General features: G+C 41.1%; 1 protein-coding gene across 2 annotated transcripts in view; it reads right to left on the reverse strand.

Moving 5' to 3' along the window:
- LOC149465937 (ATP-dependent translocase ABCB1-like) overlaps window positions 1-16,068 on the reverse strand; it is a 97,393-nt gene extending 81,325 nt beyond the window's left edge. Inside the window, exons 1-3 of one of the 2 annotated variants that reach the window (XM_089673163.1) lie at window positions 15,872-16,068; window positions 11,982-12,049; window positions 342-429 (exon numbers count right to left, since the gene is read on the reverse strand). In XM_089673163.1, coding sequence (XP_089529289.1) covers window positions 342-429; window positions 11,982-12,027 — 134 coding nt within the window. In that variant the 5' untranslated portion in view covers window positions 12,028-12,049; window positions 15,872-16,068. Of the gene's footprint in view, window positions 1-341; window positions 430-3,610; window positions 3,718-11,981; window positions 12,050-15,871 lie in introns of those variants that run through there. The other variant, XM_089673164.1, reaches the window with a different exon arrangement.
- Window positions 16,069-19,063: the final 2,995 nt, after the last annotated feature.

The raw sequence follows: 19,063 nt of genomic DNA on the forward strand, positions 1-19,063 counted from the left end.
GCAAGTTATGGGCCCAAAAGATTTCCAGAAGACTCAACAGATATTGTCATTACACTTACTGAACAGCTGTAACAAAACACTTCACCAGCAACACATTTAATAGGCCAAAATGGAGCAAATAAGGCACATTCACTGACTAGGGTTTATGTATAGTACTCTTTAGGTTAGACCTTTACAAAAAGTTATTCCCCCAGATTAGATAGTATTTATTCTCACTGTAATGCACCAAAAGACAACTAGGGTGAATTTGCTTTGGTGTCAAATATCTGCTTTACAGCAGATAAAAGTCAAACACGTATAAATACAATGTAATCTACTACAATCATGGAATATTCATGTACCCTTCATTCGTTTTTTCTATTTCACTTCTTGTTTTTTCATAATACTGAAAATAAGGATTATTGGCATCTTCAGCACTTGGGCTTTCAACTGCAAGACAAATTTAGAAAACAGAGTCTATATATAAATTCTTTTTTTATTAATATTATTATTATTATTATAATTATATATTTTATTAATTTTACCTTATAAAACAAACAATTAATTAAAATATTACAATCACACATTTTCCATAAAAAAATTGACAAAATCCCTTCCCCTTCCCTCCTCCCTCGGCCAGACACCTCCTACTATTCTCTTTTTTCATCCTGTTCCTCTATCTGCCTTTTCCATCCATCCTCCACCTTCCTCTCTCCTTCCCCGCCTAGTAGTAATAATAAAGAAAAGAAAAATAAACCATCAATCTCTCCCTTTTTACATTTTATCCTCTCCAATATGGTATAGTTCCTCCATCTTGTACATGTTGGAGCGGGTGAGGGATGGAAGGAACTATGGCACATATATGGTGTGAGTGTCCCAAAATACAGGAGTTCTGGCAAGGAATAATACAACAAATATAGGACATAACGGGAACTACAATATCGAAAGACCCTTGGGTCTGTTTATTTCACAACTCGGATCTTACAGTGAAACAATATAAGAACATGATGATATTTCATTTAATATGAATTCTTCATAGCACACTAGGGTTAGTTTATGAAGGAGAACTCATTCAGGTGCTCACTATTGCCTATCCCTATGTATACTCCTTAGCCTGGACATACACATTTAGATTTCCCACAGGGCTTAACAAGTCTATCCTTCTATCCATGCTAGATAGTGTGGATGAAGGAATCTTCCCTCTGCTGGCTATTGTATTCTGATTGCTCGCATCCTCGGCTGTCAGAATACCCAAACATTGGCTACAGCTTATTTGTCTGCAAACACTGATCGGCTGACAACTTTCCACACAACTCCTTTGAATTTCAGATCAAATGATGTCAGGCTGGAGGGGAACCCATGGTACAAACGTATGTTGATTCATCAGGAACTAGCAGAACTTTGCTCTGTTAAAAGAAAAATGTGATTGCGCTGTGAAATCTTTTAAAATAAATAAAATAAAATAAACCTCAATTCAGTCCCAGTGCTAAAAATTAATCAATATTAAACCCTATAAATACAAATAGTGTTCATCAATTAATCACTTCACATAAGAGATTAATCACAAAAACAAAAAAAAATCACTAAAATAATTAACCCCCCCCCCACCCCCAGGAATAAATATAAATATGTAGTAAAAACCCACAAAAAAATAAAATCAATAAAATAATTTAATTATCTTGTGTATAAAGTTAATTAATCAAAAAATAGTGCCCAAAGTTTATACATCAAATTAAAGTCTTATGTGCTTACAATTCATGATATCTGTGCTTCTCTTTAAAGTTCATACATTAAAATAAGTATCATGTGCTGATAAGTCTTCAGACCACATCCACCTTAAAGTGCTACAGTGCTTATGGTGTAAAAAGCAGATATAAACTTCTCAGACCAGGTCACAAAGGGTTAAGCACTCTACCAGGGGCGGACTGACCATTTGGGAACTCAGGCACTGCCCAAGGGCCCTGGGTCAGTAGGGGGTCCCATGAGATGCCCCTGGTACCTTTTCATAGGCTTTTTTGGGTGTGGTTTGATTGTGGGCGAGGACACAGGGGCCCCATGATCCCCTATTGCCCGGGGGCCCCATGAGTTGTCAGTCCGCCCCTGCACTCTACCCATCATTTCCTCAGAGGATATATGTCATGGGAAGGAGATAAATGGTGCTATAGTGTAATATATTGTATTTAATTTAAAATAATAAAATACATTGTACTAATGCAGATGAGTATCTCCACCTGACACTAGGTAAAACATTCTTAGACTCTCAGTAGCACTGTCAGCTCCAGCCGCATCACAGGCTGTGAGTGCACAGGCACATAATGGGATTATGTCACTCCAATCTGGCCCCGTCCTACACATTTCAATTTATTGTGATCATTAGGGACTTTTTGCACCATGAGCACAGCAGCACTTTTTAAGGTGGATGTGGTTTGAAGATTTATCAGCACTAGACACTTTATTTTGATGTATGAACTTTAATTTCATGATTTTTTTTAAATGATTTTTGGCACATAAGATACTTTAAAGTGTTACTAAACCCACAACAGTAAAATCAGTCTGCATATGCAGTAAAGCATGCTTGTTATACTCAATGTGGATCCTAAGGGGTTAATCCTCTGCATTGTGTAAAAAGGCTGTTTGATCCTGACTTCTCTGATCCTTCCCTTCTTCCAGTGTCCCCCTCTTATCTCCTGATAAGACATATCGTGTGGAGTCACGCTACACATGCTCAATTTGGTGTGTATTGCCAGAGAGATTTTTTTTTTTTCTTGGAAGAGTGCATGTGATCAGCAAAGGGCTAATCAGCACTGTCCAGATAGAGGTCAGGGGTTCTGCATCCTCCTGGAGCAGAAAGAAAACTCATCCTACAAGCTTTAACCAGTGCTCTGCTGAACTCTGATAGATGTCTTAAGACTGCCCTAACTGTTGATGAGAAAAGGTATTTAGCAGTTTATATTTATTAAAATAAATGCATTTCCATTTCTGTGGGAGACCAGAGTGAATGCAGGGTCCTGGGTTTAGTATCACTTTAGTAGAACCAGAAACGATCTCTCCTGCACTCTATGACCCAGAGCAAGGGTGGATGGATGGAACCAGAACTTGAAAAATTCGACCACCAATGCATATAAGGTTGTGCAGCTCTAAACAAGGCTGGGGAAGCCTGACCAGTACTTTTTAGTATCACTTTAGTTTGATATATGAACTTTTGGCACTATTCATTGATTGATGAACTTTATACACAAGAAATTTAGGTTATTTTACGTGGAATTTTACTACATATTTATCTATTTTTGGAGGGTCATCTTTTGATGATTTTTTTCATTTGTAATGAATCTATGATGCACTTTTGTGAAGTGATTAATTGATGAACACCACTGCATTTGTATATATATAGGGTTTATTATTGATACATTTTTAGAACTGGGTATAAATTGAGGTTCATTCTATTTTACTTACGGCATTTTATTTATTGAATGTCTTTTCACAGCACTGTCACATTTTTCTTCCAATTGGTTTAACACTTTATGTGTCTGAGTGACTGCAGCTAGGAACTGGATATTATAGGCATGGTGCAGATTTCTTTTCTTTTCAGAAATTTGCTTTGTGTATGGCAAACTGTAAACTTGTGTCTTACTGTTGACATTCTTTTCTTCTTTTGGACATGGAAAAAGCCTCTTGCAACAGACGGAAACAGCACCAGCAATTGAAACACCTAATCTTCACTCAGGGGTTCATTTACTAAAGGAAAATAGGATGCTTACTTTACAGGGATAAAGAAATTACTAGGCACTAATGCTCTAATCCAACACCAAAAGAAAAACATAAAATATCAGAGTGCTCATGACGAATGTCCTGCATAAAAAACAATAATGTGCATGACCAGCAGACAATGTAAAACAGTTTAATGAAGCAATAAAAGCAAGAATCACCATCAGGATGTATCCATGAATGGATGTCATACAGGGATCGGTGCAAACCATAGACTGAAGGAATGATGGGAGCGGCTTACTGTTTAGTAGACATATCAATAGAGAGCCTGGATGGTGAGCTCTATAGATGGAAGGTGAGAGAGCCACAATAGATGGTGTACAGGTGTCCAAGGCCAGCAGTATGGAGAAAACCCTACAAGAGGGATGAGAGGAGCAGGATGGACCTCTTCGGTAGCCAGAGAACATGCACTGGAAGTGACTTCATGGTGCACCGTGACCACTTTATAAGGAAATGTTCCCTTAGTGTAGTGAATGAGGTGAAGCTTGACTGACTTCCATCATCCAATCACAGACAATTCAATATGCTTCTTTTTTTTTTTACTTTTGCTGAACATGATTGGGATCCACATTCACTAAGCTCTAGGGTAAATTCCCTTTTAAAGTGAAAGGACTAATTGTGTTCGGTAAATTAACCACATAATGTGCTGTTTTCTTATCTTTTTCAAGGACTTTTGCACAAACTTCCCCACAAGAAATGTATTTTTCACCCAACACTTTAAACTTTCCCATTCGTGCATGAGTCATTGTGTTTTCAAGTGACCTCCTAAAAACCTGACCTCCAAAACAAAAGTTGATATGTAAATTGTGTGTGTGTGTAAACTGCTAATCCCATCAATCCATTATGTAACCATGATGAACAAAGCTCAACATTTTGAAGCCCAGCATGTGTGTTACAACCATGGCTGTCCCCATAGATACAATGGAAAGGTGAGTGTAGACATACAGGGACAGGAAGTGTTTTATTCACAACAGAAGAATACAAATACACCCACTAAATCTAATAACTGATAAGCTGCAATATATTACATTTTTGTTTTGGGATTTAGGTATGCCTTAAATATTAATGAAGATACAATGGAGACTTCAAATGAAACTTGTACTAAAAAATATGGAAGCTGCCATTGCTGACTTGTACTTCTGAAAATGTCAATTGTCTGGGTATCATGCTGATCTAGTGACATCCCTATCAATCTTTGGTCTGCAACAAGCATGCTGCAAATCAAAATGCCTGATCTTCAAACGTATTTCACAAGACAGATGATCACAATGACAGACAAGACAGACAAACAGGTGCCGTATTCAGAAGTTCCCAATATAGGTATCCTAAATGCTCAGTTTTCAAGTCTTTTCCTTTGCAAAATGCTTTATTACAGTTCTCCAGTTTTTGCCATCTTCACATGCAGATTATACAAGTTTGGTTCAGTTAATCTGAAAAAGTGCAGAATAATGTATTAAATGTTAATAAAGGTATATGAATCCCCAACAAAATTACTGGTCACTTCATTGGGTATATCTGTTCAATTGCTTGGTAACACAAATTGCTAATCAGCCAATCACATGGCAGTAACTCAATGCATTTAGGCATCTAGAGGTAGTGAAAATTACTTATTGAAGTTCAAACTGAGCATCAGAATGGGGAAGAAAGGAGATTTAAGTGACTTTGAATGTAGCATAGTTACTGGTACGACCAGACGGGTGGCCTGAGTATTTAAAAAACTGCAGATCTACTGGGATTTTCACACACAACTATCTAAGGTTTACAGAGAATGGTCAAAAAAAGAGAAAATATCCAGTGAGTGGCAGTTGTGTGGACGAAAATGCCATGTTGATGTCAGAGGTCAGAGGAGAATGGGCAGACTGGTTCAAGATGATAGAAAGGCAACAGTAACTCATGTCAATGTGGACCAAATCTCTGAGGAATGTTTCCAACACCTTGTTGAATCTATGCCATGAAGAACTAAAGCAGTTCTGGAGGCAAAAGGGGGTCCAACCTGGTGTACCTAATAAAGTGGCCGATGATTGTATATAGATTAGATAAACTTCTCCTGTGTTTATGCTTTTGAGAAGTGTACAGTGCAGTAGATGTTTCACTAGACAGATACTGAGCATGTCAAGACTTCTTGTTGAGCAACACCAAGGGTACCTGAGAATGACATTTGCCTCCTGAGCCTCTTGTTAGGGATTGCTCTGCTCAAGAAATGCATAATGCCTTATTTTTTATTTAACAGCAACGGAGTGCTTTATTGACCAAACAGACAATACAACATTGGTACAAAAACAACAGGATGCAATACAAAACACAATTCACAGCAGAATGAAATAGAGAGAAACAATAAATAGACACCATTCATCCATATATTGTAACACCGAAAAGGAAATAACAAAGTTGAGTAGGATGTCACACATTAGCATTGTACAGAATACATACAACAATCAAGAGCAATGGAAAATCCCCCCCCCCCTCCAAAATAAAAAAGAAGAGAAAGAAAAAGAAAGAAAAGAAAAGAAAAGGGGGGCAGTGGGAGAGGAGAAGAAAAAAAGGGAAAAAGGGAAAGGGGGGGAGGGGGGATACAGAGGAAGAGGAGAAAAGGCACTACCCAGCTAACCATGGAGCCCACACCTTGTCATACTTTCAAGACAACCCTGATTAATGTATGTAAGTCTATACATGGGTAAAGTGGTGTCCATCCACGCCTCCCAAGTCGATAACTGCGGAGGGTCCAGGGAAGTCCAATTGATCAAGATCTCTCTTTTAGCATAAAACAGAGGGTAAGAAATAGAAGCTTAGCGTGATGGGACCACCGTTCGTCCTCATGAATGCCAAATAGGGCCAATTCTGACGAGAGAAGTAATGTCAAGTGCAACCTGAGGTTACTTTCAGCAAAAATCTCAGAACAATAGGCTAAAATTATGGGGCATGACCAAAACATGTGAAAAAAGGACCCTGGCTGCACACGACAACGGGGATAAACAGGGTCCCGGGCAGGGTAAATTGCATGAAGCCTCTGAGGTGTATAGACTCTGTGAAGGAATTTTACTTGAATAATTTTATCTCTGGAAGAGATGACCAACTTAGGACCCCTTTCCAGTCCTCCCAGTCCTCTCTGTTCAAGGTTGGAATATCATCGGCCAGCTGTCCCACACATGCTCAAGCCTAGGAGATTGAAAATGAAGAAGCGCTCCATATAGATCCAAGAGAGGCTTCGCCAAAAGCGGCAAAGACATCAGTTCCTCAACCGGGTCAGTCTGGAGAAGGGGAGGTGTCCGCTCAAATTGAGCCCTTGCAGCGTGTCTCAGTTGGAGGTACCTAAATAACATATGAGGCGGCAGTCTAAAAGTAATGGAAAGCAGGGAAAAGGGTAGAAAAGCCCCCTGTGGCATAATATCAGCCAAGGTCTTAACCCCATATCTAGCCCAAATTAGAGGGTCAGGAATGGTATAGAATTGAGGAAGAGAAGGGTTACCCCAGAGTGGTTGACCCGGAGACCATTGACCAGGCGACACAAAATGACGTTGGGCCACCACCCAAATCCTCCACATAGTGCGCGTAGGCTCCGGCACCCCATCATATGCCCTCTGTCTCCTATACATAAAAGTACGCAGATCCACCAGGGAGCCCAAGGAAGCTGCTCCAAACACACCGCTGCGTTAGATCTGGAACCCATGCACCACCAACGAACAGATACCAATATCGCCGCCCAAAAATATATTCGAAAATATGGTAGTGCCAGCCCCCCAGTCTAGGAGGAAGCCAAACAGTGGACTTCGCCAGCCGAGAAAGAGAATCATGCCAGATAAACGAACCAACCCACCTATCGAAATCAGTGAAAAAAGAAGGGGGAATTCAAACAGGGCAATTCCAAAAAACATAATTAAATTTAGGTAGAGAAATCAATTTGAGGAGGTTAATACGGCCAAGTAAATTCAGGGGAAGATCAGCCCAAGCAGAGCATTGTGCTTTGAGTGACAGAAGAAGAGGATAAAGGTTAAAGGCCAGATACCCAGAAAGATCCCTAGTCACCTGAACACCAAGGTACCGAAATTCGTCAATCCAACGTAACGGCGAAAAACATGCAGATTCAGAGGCATGGGCATCAAGAGGGAAAAGAATCAATTTGAACCAGTTGATCTGAATCCCGGAGAAAGATCTGTAATGGTCAAATATATGAAGCACTACCAAAAGAGACTGACCAGCATCATTAAGGTATAATAAGGCATCGTCAGCGTACAGGGATATTTTCTCTTCCAAGGGCCCCAACCGCAACCCCCAAACCTCCGAAGACTCCCTAGTCAATACTGCTAAGGGCTCCAAGGTCAGAGCAAACAGGCCTGGAGATAGTGGACAGCCCTAATGCATGCCCCGGTGAAGCAGAAAGGATTCCGACAGTCTGTCATTGGTACGGACCCGCGCCCTGGGTGATCTATACAACAGTCGAAGGCAATGTAGACATTTTGGACCAAAGCCGAAGCACCGAAGGAACTCCCAATGGTAAATCCACTCCACTGAATAAAACAGTTTTTCAGCGTCAAGAGATACAATGACCCTACAGCCAGAACCAATGTGGGAAACAGAAAGGTTCAGAAAAAGGCGCCTAATATTAATGTCCGTTCCCTTACCCAGCATGAACTCCATCTGATCCACATTAACTAGATCTTCAATGACCTTGGACAGACGTGTGGTGAGGATCTTCGCAAACATTTTGGCGTCCATGTTCAATAGGGAAATAGGACAATATGAGGCACAATCCTGCAAGTCCTTACCAGGCTCAGGAATCAAGACAATAAGAGCCTCTTCCATAGATACAGGCAGTGACTCAAGGGACGAGAATTCAGAAAACAGAGCCAGCAGTCGGGGGCCAACAGTTTGGAAAATTGAGAATAGAACTCCACGGGGAGTCCATCTGCCCCAGGGGTCTTACCGCCCTGCAGCCACCCAATCGCCTCCTGCACCTTCTCAAGAGAAATATCCGCCTACAAAGCCTCCCTGTCCGATACAGCCAAACAGGGAAGAGAAACAGAGTCTAAGAAGGCAGACAGGTCAGAGGAAGAAAAGGATAGCTGAGAGGAATAAAGGTCTCTATAGAAATCCAAAAAGCGAGTGTTGATAGAGTCCGATGCAAAAAGAACATGACCCGCAGCATCCCGAATAGAACCAATGGGCAACATTGGGGATCTATCCCTAGCCAACCACGCAAGCAGCCTACCATTTTTGTCACCATATTTGAACACATGCAGGGCAGAAGAGAGCATAGCCTTTTTGGTTTGTGCAATTCTATAGGTAGCCAGCTGGCACAGGGCTCGACGCCAAGCTGCATAGCGGGTCCGGTCAGGGGCAGCAACATATGTCTCCTCCAGGCCTGGCGCCTCCTCCTCCAGAGTCTCCAAAGAGCAGGCTGCCTCCTTTTGGAGAGCAGAGATGCTAGAAATATACTCCCCTCTTATCCAAGCCTTGAAAAACTCCTACAACACCAGGGGAGAAGTAGATTCTTAATTCAAAACCCAATAATTACAAATAGATGCAGTAAGAGGTTCCTGCAACTGTTCATCCATTGCCCAGAATCTGGAAAGCCGCCACACCCAGCACTCAGGAGGTGAGGAAAATGATAAGGTCAAGGATAAGGGAGCATGATCAGACACCCCACGAGGTAATATCTTAACTGCGTCAACCCACTGCAGGACCGATGGAGATGGAAATGCAAGATCTATCCTGGAAAGGGTCCTGTACAAGTATATTTCTGTCCTGAAGGGTAATGATGAAGCCAAACATCTGTAAGGGCAAAAGTAGAGGACCAACACAGTAAATCGGGGGAAGATCGAGTCGGTACGTGCATCCAGATCCAGGCAAGTGACCATATTAAAATCACTCAGCAGTAGCACATTGTTCGTGTTATAAGTTACAATCAATTTCATAATAGTATTCAAAAACTGAACAGAGGTGGGAGGGGGTAAATACAGTCCCACCAGTGCTAATTCCCTGTCATAGATTCAGGCATGCACCAGGACAAACCTACCATCCGGGTCAATGCGAATGCCAAGGACCTGAAACAGAAGAGATCTACGAATGAGGATACTCACCCCATGAGCATAGTTAGAATAAGTGGCATGGTAATGGGCACCCAACCAAGGCCTCTGAAGACTCATAATTTTAGAGCACAACAGGTGGGTTTCTTGCAGGATACAGACATGGGGGCTGAACTTCTGGAGAAACCTAAAAACTAAAGACCGTGGAGTTAAGACCCTTGACATTCCAGGAGACAATTGTCACTTGAGACATCTGTAAGGCCAAAAGTAATAGTAAACAGGAGAAAGCCATGATGGGATCCTCATTTCCTCAGCGCCGGACCCGGATAGCAGGCTACACAAAGGAAAACAGTGGACGGAGAAATAGACTGGGGACAAAACAGAAATACATAAACCATGTCGTACAAATAGGTAACAAACAAAGCACGCATGAAAAACAATAAACAAAGAGGGGAAACAACCTCCAACACACCCGCCCTGTAAACCCACCTGTCAAAAAAACAAAGGACGAATGACCCACCCCACACCACCAACCCCAACACAGTGATGCCTTGGTCCCCAAAACAGTCTATACAGACCAAAACACAAAAAGAGGAGGTGTGAGCCAGAGGGACTGGCTCAAATGCAAAAAAAAAAGGAATACTGGAGCAATATAGGAGATGCTGGAGCAGTCATATGGAAAAAGATCAGAAGACTTGCCAGTGGTCCAAAAACAATGAAAAGATTCCCCTGCTGCATGAAGAACGAAGAGGAGTCTACGCAGGCGTGGCACAAACAGTAGAACGGACTTGATGGTCCAACCTCAGCCAATGGATACTAATGACATAAAGTCCAGGAACCAATCCAGGGTAGTAGGCCCAAGCAACCAGCACGGAGTTGTAACAGCAAAACATAGGGTGAGGTATATCAACATATAGCAGAACATCCGGATAACCAGTTCTTGTGCACCGAGGCATATATTAAAAAGTTTTAAAGCATAGCAAAGTTCACCTGAAAAATCAGGGGCCCATTCTTAAGTTACTGTTCCAACAAGAAACAGGCACAACAGGTGCAAAAAAGATTGAAGGAACACAAATCAGAGTACATAACAGAGACACCCAATTTCTGGCAACAAAGGCACATTCACAAGGATACACCATGATGGGGAGTAGTATAACACTTGCAGGGCCAAGAATCAGTGATGAGGTGGTAAGATGTCTAGCCACGCAGAGGTTTCATGTGGCGAGATGAAAAATTGAGTTGTCTCCCCATCCTGAACACGCAAACGAGCAGGATACAGGACACTGTAATGGATACCACTATTCCACATAGTTGCCTTCACCTGGTCAAATGATCTGCGCAACCTTTGTGTTTCCACCGAATAATCCGTGAAAAGGAGTAATTTGCCATTCTGGTAAGCAAGCTCCCCCTGTAGGCGGGCCACCAGCAAAACTTCATCCCTGTCACAAAAGTTGAGGAACCGCAGGATAAAAGTGCGAGGTGGGGACCCCGGCAGACCAGGTTTGGGTGGGACGCGATGCACCCTCTCCACAATGTATTAAGGAGAGAACTGGGCAGCATGAAGCAGAGTCCGTAGCAAATCCTCAATAAACACTGCCGGAGCAGTGCCCTCCGCCCCCTCCGCCAGGCCCACAATGCGGATACTGATCCACCAGTTCCAATTCTCTGCATCCTCCGCCTTGTATTCCAGGGCCTTGACCTTCGTTTGCAAGGAGCGAAGGGTAGTAGTGTGATCAGTAATCAAGTCCTCTGCCAGGCCAAGCCTCTGCTCCGCCGTAGAGATACGGGAACGGAGCTTATCAAAGTCCTGCCGCATCAAGCCCACATCCAACTGTACTGCCTCTATTTTAGATGTTAAGGCAGTCTGGCAGGAGGCAATCGCTGCCATCACGTCAGACAGGTCCTCAGGCTCAGTTTGTGATGCCATGTTGTGACAGAGCTGAGCACACAATGCCACACGGCCGCCAGGAGTTGGGGCAACAGCCTCCTCCAGTGGTGGAAAATGGAGCCTCTTACCCCTACTAGCAGGTGTCCCAGACTTTCGGCAGGGCATCAGAGGAGAAAGGGAGTTAGTCTATGCAGGAAAACAGGATAAATGCAGGATAAGTCCAGCAGAGCTCCGGCAAGTGCAACCGCTCAGGTCGCCATCTTGGCCACACTCCCACATAAAGCCTTAATAGTACTTTACTATAAAAGAAATCACTACATGCTTACCAGTATTATCTGAATGCTCTGCTATGTCTGTTTCACCTTCAGTCATGATTGTCAAATGGTGTTCCAAACTGTAAAAGTGAAACAGCATCTTTATTAGCAAATAGCAGAAATGCTTCTTTAAATGACAATTAAACATTAGGACTTGGGGGTTTATTTACTAAAGCTGGTGAGTGAAAAATCAGACTCACATCTGCATAGGAACCAATCAGCTTCCAAGTTTTATTGCCAAAGCTTAATTGAACAAGCAGAGATTAGAAGCTGATAGGTTTCAATGCAGAAATGAGCCTGATTTTGCACTCTTCGGCTTCAGTAAATAAACCCGTTTGGTGTCACCATTTGGTAGATTCATCCCTTCCGTTTGTCTTGGTGACCATTCCCATCAGGAGAGAAGGGGATTGGAAATTGTTTGATGGGGATAACTGTTCTAGTGAGAGCTGTCAAAGAGGGGACTTCCCCTTACTTTAGATAGATGTCCTCCCACTTCCAATTGTGCCTCCATGACAGGAGGTGAATGGAAATTTCCCGACTGAAATATAGACGGCTAAAATAAACCAAATTGCAGTTTAACCACCACCAACTGTATTTAAGAAAAAACGTAATGGTTCTAGATCTACTTTACATTGGATGGCTTTGAATGCATCTCATATTTACTGAAAAAAAAGTATTGTGAAGATTGCAAATGTATACCACAGGAGTTGGATCACGCTGTATGAGCTCTTCTGCACTGGTCTTGCCCATTAGCAGCCACCCTTTGAAGAATCTTCATGTACTGATATTTAGGAAGCAACATATAGATCCAAAGGTAGTATGACCATAGTTAGCCCCACAGGGCAGGCTAGGGTTAGCAGGTAAAACATTATCTTCAATTTGACAAATGTTCTATTTATTATATAAATACACATGAAAGCAACACTTTCACTATCACTATCTTTCAAAGTTGAAGGTTGACCTGGAAAAAACATATCTTCAAGATACAAGAAAATTGACAACTTATCACGGATCGGATACTATAAAGTTTTTTTTAATACTAATAGTGTGCAAAGCACAGTAAGCTTATTACTTAGTGACAAATCAGATAACAAATGCCAATGAAAGTGTATCTCTATGCAAAACCTATTTTTTTTTTTTCATTTTGGATTAAGTAGAGAAGGTTTAGAGCAGTGGTCTCCAAACTGTGGCCCTTTGCTTGTCTTTATATGGCCCCCGGGGCACTTTTCCTCCCACTGATACAAGGCACTATTCCTTACCTCCCACCAACAATGGGGCATAATTACTGCTACTGACATCAACAGTGAGGCACTATTTTCTCATTGACCAACTACAGGGCACTATTCCTTCCACCCACTTACACTAATGATGGGGCACTAATCCTCCCACTGATACCAATGATGGGGCACCATTTCCCCCCACTGACACCAACAATAGGACACTATTCCTCAATCTGACACCAATGATGGGGCACTATTCCTCCCACTGACACAACTGTGTACTATTCCTCCCACTGACACCAACAATTGGGCACTATTCCTCCCACTTACACCAATGAACGGGCGCTATTCCTACCCCTAATACCAAAGATGTGTTGTTTCCCCCTACTGATGCCGAGACAATTTCTACTCCCAATGGCCACAGTCCGGCCCCCCGAAAGTCTGATGAACAGTAAACTGGCCCTATGTTTAGAAAGTTTGGAGATCCTTGGTTTAGAGCCTTAAGTTGTTATTGCTGTCAGTGTCCCCGTCTATATGCACTGTTGACAATTATCACTGAGAAAGAAAATTGAGGGGAAATCCACAATTGTTGAGTTGTATCCAGAGCAAGAGTAAAGGAACTCTTCCTGAGGGAACACCTGTTCTGGTGATAACTAAGAAGGGAATTTCCCTCACTTTGGGGGATTTCTTCTAATATGCATCTCTGGGTCTGAATGTGAAGGGAAATATTCCCAACACAAACAAAAAAATAAACTAAAAATTACCCTGGTGGGGTTTAACTCTTCCCTGCTCTATCCAAAACTAAAAAACAAATGGCTATAAATACACTTTAAGTATTTATGGGGAGATCAGTCTGGGGCATACATACTGTAAAAGTTATAGAGCCCCAATTCAAACAAATTATAAAGTTGCCCAAACATAGTACAACCTAATTGTACAGTCTCCTGTAGGTCTACCAATGTCAAAGGATTTCTCGACTGAACACCCTTGTTTAGTATGCCTTACAATTTTTATAAATCTGAAGGTAATAGTACAGAGATTGTAAAATTAGATTGAAATGATTATCCAGTTTAAGGCCCCCAGACCTTTTAAATTTTCACCATAAGGGAATCTTTTAAAATGTGAAACATTTGCGTTACTTACCTTGTGTAAAATGTGCCTATAGTATCTGATGCTGTGTGTTAAGTCTTGGCTTGCTGCTGGAAACCTTGTCTACACATCTTCTACTTTAGCAGAATATACTGACACCTTCATTTTACTGAATTTACACTGAACACATTATAGAAGAATAAATATACTGGTACCTATTTAAAGTTACCTTCCTTTTAAATGACATTAAATTTAATACACTGAGGTTCATTTAGTAAAACTGGAGAGTGTAAAACCTGGTCCAGTTCTGCATAGAAACCAATCAGCCTTCATATTTATTTGTCAAAGCCTAATTGAACAAGGTGTGGTTAGAAGCTGATTGGCTACCATGCACAGCTGCACCAGATTTTGCACTCTCCAGTTTTAGTGTGAGCAGACAAAGGACTACAAACATATTTAAAAATGACTTTTAGGGTCACTGTTATTATAATATACATGGAGCTATTAATAAAATACTATTGTTGCAATTTTCCAAAGGGATCAAAAAATTACCGTATGTTGACTTTGTAAAGTGTATGTTCACTGAGTTTAGTGAATGAGGTTCGATCACATGCAAGATGTTTTATTTTTTTTCTTTTCCTTGCTCATGATTGGCTTTATGAACTTTTTTGAAGAGTGTGTTTTTAGTAAACGTTTTATGCAACATATAGTGAACAAATGTATATACTGTTTCAGTTGCTATACAAGTTAAGTTTCTAGAGATCACTGAGCTACGACAAAAAAGTATATCACTTGTATATCACTTGTAAACTTGAAAAATGTACGCTTTGGTGTGAAAACAGTACCTACTCCTTTAGTAATTTTGAAATGTGAGAGACTGATGCAGAGATAGATAGATAGATAGATAGATAGATAGATAGATAGATAGATAGATAGATAGATAGATAGATACGCAAAATTTATTTCTCCAATTTTTAAAACAAAATTACACAAACAAAATAAATATCAATGTCATGTGTGCAAATGTGGCAATACAGCATACTGATAAACATAAATGAGAATTAGAATTATGGAGATTTTGCTAAAGAAGGACAAGATTTTTTTTCATTGACAAGATATTGCTGAGAAGGACAGGATATCAAATAAAAAAAATATTTTTTGCTCTTGGATAGTGACTCTATTTTGTCCACAAATCGACAAAATATTGATTTGAAATATATTGTAAGTCATATTAGATACAGAATTACCGAGAAAAGTGTAGGGAAAGAAAGCAGTAACAAATGAGAATATGAACAATGTGACATTTATAGGGTTAATTTACTAAAGAAATAGACAGTGATCACTTCAATAATATAATTATGTACAGGCAATAATCCATCCTATTACGTTTTCAGATGAACATTATTCAATACTTTACACAGCGAACATTTTCTGCTTCTTTACTAATTTTTCCCCATTACAGCTTTGGCATTGAGCTTTAAACTAGGAAAGTTAGTATCCTTATTCATAACACAATGTAGATACTGTAGGTTATTCTGCATATGTGAACAACAGCCAGCAATTTGAAGCATGTCGCCTAACAAATATACCAACCTGATTCCTTACTACTTCTTCACTCTTCATGAACTGGACAGCCAAAGTCAATGTTTCCACTCCTCTTAAATTTGAAGTATAATGTATTCCAAACTATAGATTTAGGGTTCAAAATGTGAAATCTCTTGGTCTTCTGTCTTGGTCTGTGATCTTAAGGGTAGCCACAAACCACTGTGTGCATTCTGGAATGTATTGGAATAATATTATGAAAATGTTCATAGTGCAGCAAATCTGCAAATAATATTTTGACTATATGACTTTAGATTTTTTTTTCTATTTTCAGTGTGTCTTCCTGTGTAACAGTTGGAAAGCTTTGATCGGGCCACCCTTGGTACATACTGATAAAAAAGCCACAGTCCCTGTTTATTTTTACATTAGTAGATCTTTATTCTTGAAACAAGTGAAACAGGAAATGGTAAAAATTGTTTTGTGCATACATTTTGTTTCAGCCAAGTAAAACAGAATTAACATTTACCACATATAAAATATGCTATTGAACGAAGCTAAGATATATGCTTGAGTGGAGGTGCTTCAATATTTTTAGGATTCTGCCCGTGTGTCAGTATTGTCAAAAATATACTGTAGACATAAAAAAAGACATCACACGTGATCACTTGGTCATGTGTGATCACGTGTGATTACTGAGACCTGAGACAGTGGTCTCCAAACTGGGGGCCCATATGTGGGCCTTTGCTTGCTTTTATCCAGCCCATGGGGCATTATTCACCTCACTGTCAACAGTATGGCACAGTTTCTGCCACTGACACCAACAATGGGGCCCTATTCCTCCCAATGACACCAATGACAGAGCAATATTCCTCCCACTGCCACCAGTGGAGGAGTACTATTCCTCCCACTGAAATCAATGATCAGGCACTATTCCTCCCCTAATACCAAAGACGGGGCTTTGTTTACTGCCACCAGGACATTTTCTGCTCCTGCTGGCCACAGTCCAGCCCCCAAAGTTTGAAGGACAGTAAACTGGCTCTGTGTTTAGAAAGTTTGGAGACCTAAAAGACTAACAACAGTTCAGAAGAAACTATTCCTACTGTGCAATGGTCCTCTGACACTCGGATCCTCTGACACATTGCTGTTTACCTTGACAGTAGAGGAGAATGTCCATAGCTCCTCTCTCAACACCCCATGGTGGAAGTTTCCCTTCTCTGATATGTTTGCTAAATATTGTGTTATAAGAAAGATTTAATTCTAGTTAACATCAATGATTTGATTGCAGTTCCATATTATCTTCCATCGCTTTGTGGCACCAAAGATTTTGGTTGGGGGAGTATGTAGCCAGGACAGTGGTGTTGTCAAATGTTCATGTACTGTATGTTAAAATGTATCACTCACTGTTTGTGGTATGAACAGACTTACCAGACATTTCGTAGCTTCTAGGAGGCAAGGGGGCAGGGATCTGACATCTCACAATCCACAGCACACAGATGAGAGCTGAGTGTAATCTGACACCTGAGTGGAAGGAATAGACACACCCCCACTTTACAAAGCCTAACGGGACAAAATGCACATCTGAGGCTGTCAATCATCTTCTGTGTGCTGGGGGGGGCATCATTATGGATTAAATTGTGTTGGGGAAAACTGCCAGAAGTGACATAAGCAGATTGCAGAGGAAGGAGAGAACAGTCAGCATCCCCACTAGGCGTTATGAATTGAGGCAAATACACAATATTTGAGGTTTGCAACCACTTTAACTACTTGTCCACCAGCACCATTACTAAACGGTGCCTGATAGATGGGATTTTAAGCACACCTCCGGCTGACATAGCAGCTGATATAACATGCCAAATACCATGTACCGCTCTTTTTAGAGGCAGGAATTCGTAAATTGCAATAAAGAGCTATAGAAACAGTTCAACAATTTCAGAAGGAAAGATTTACTAAAAGGTCAAAAGGGTGTAATAAAAATATTTACAGAAAAAGATGTAACCAATATATATATAAATATAAATATACAGAGAACAACAGCACAGCGAAGAGGTAACAGAAAGGAGATTAAAGAGTTAAAATACTTGCCAATCAGCCTTGGGTTTGCAGATCAAGTTTCAGAGCAAAAGAGTACGGGTCTCCCCAGGTGGTTCTGATGTTCAAAAGGGAGAATTCTTCAACTTTACTCTCTTAGGCCTGACAGCTCATTTTGTAGTTCCCCAGCAGGGGGTGTCTCTGAAGTCAAGGACCAATACCCCATATTGCACAGCTCTCTTAGACAACCAGGCAACTTTGCTCAAAAATGTTTTATAGCTCTGGGGTTCCCTGCTGTGCCCTGGCCTGCCTGTGACCTTTCCAACATACATATGTCCCTGTGGATTAACAGAGAGGAAAGGGGGAGAATGAGGGACAACATGGAGATTTCTTAACAAAATGGAGGGCCGTGTCTGCCTCTGCTGCACACGATTGCGACAATGGCCACTAAATCAGTTACTGGCTACTGATTCCAAAGTGGATATACCCTCGGTGGCTTTTGGTAAACAGTTTTGGTAAACAGTGTGTTTGTTTTTAATGTGATTTGGTGAACCGGGTTCCTCTCTCTTGCTACCATTTGTGCCTGTCTTTATAATTGTCTTAGCAAGGCTGTTGGAGTAATGAAAATGGAGAATGGCTATTTATGGAATGGTAAAAATCACCCTGTTTATTTCATTAGGTAGCATAGTAACATAGGGTCTCTATAGGCATAGGAAAGCAATTCAATATCTTCTCTTTGAGAACAGAATGGTTCAGCTGAGTGTTGGTTCACCAGTTCAGAGAAGAAGAGAAAGGAAGTGGCAAAAAAAAGCTGACAATGTTTATCTCAGGGCAGAATGATAACAATTGGGACTGATTTCTAACCTCCAGGGGCGGACTGACCATTTGGAAACTCAGGCACTGCCCAAGGGCCCGGGGTCAGTAGGGGGCCCCATGAGATGCCCCTGGTACCTTTTTCATAGGATTTTTTGAGTTTGGGCAAGGACACAGGGGCCCCATGATCCCCTATTGCCCGGGGGCCCCATGAGTTGTCAGTCCACCCCTGGTAACCTCCCAACCAATTTTCCGCCGATCAGTGCAACACTTTTTTATTGGTCCACTGGCGGTCATTGGTTTCACTCCAGATATGTGAGATTGTCATCCAATCTAGTTTAACTCGGCCAGTCTTTGCAACTATCTCATATCATTGGGAACCTTAAGTGGCTAGCTCCCTTT

The sequence above is a fragment of the Staurois parvus genome, unplaced genomic scaffold, assembly GCF_062004578.1.
Source record: "Staurois parvus isolate SC_StPar_1 unplaced genomic scaffold, SC_StPar_1.0 ptg000136l, whole genome shotgun sequence".
NCBI classification, from domain to species: Eukaryota; Metazoa; Chordata; class Amphibia; order Anura; family Ranidae; genus Staurois; species Staurois parvus.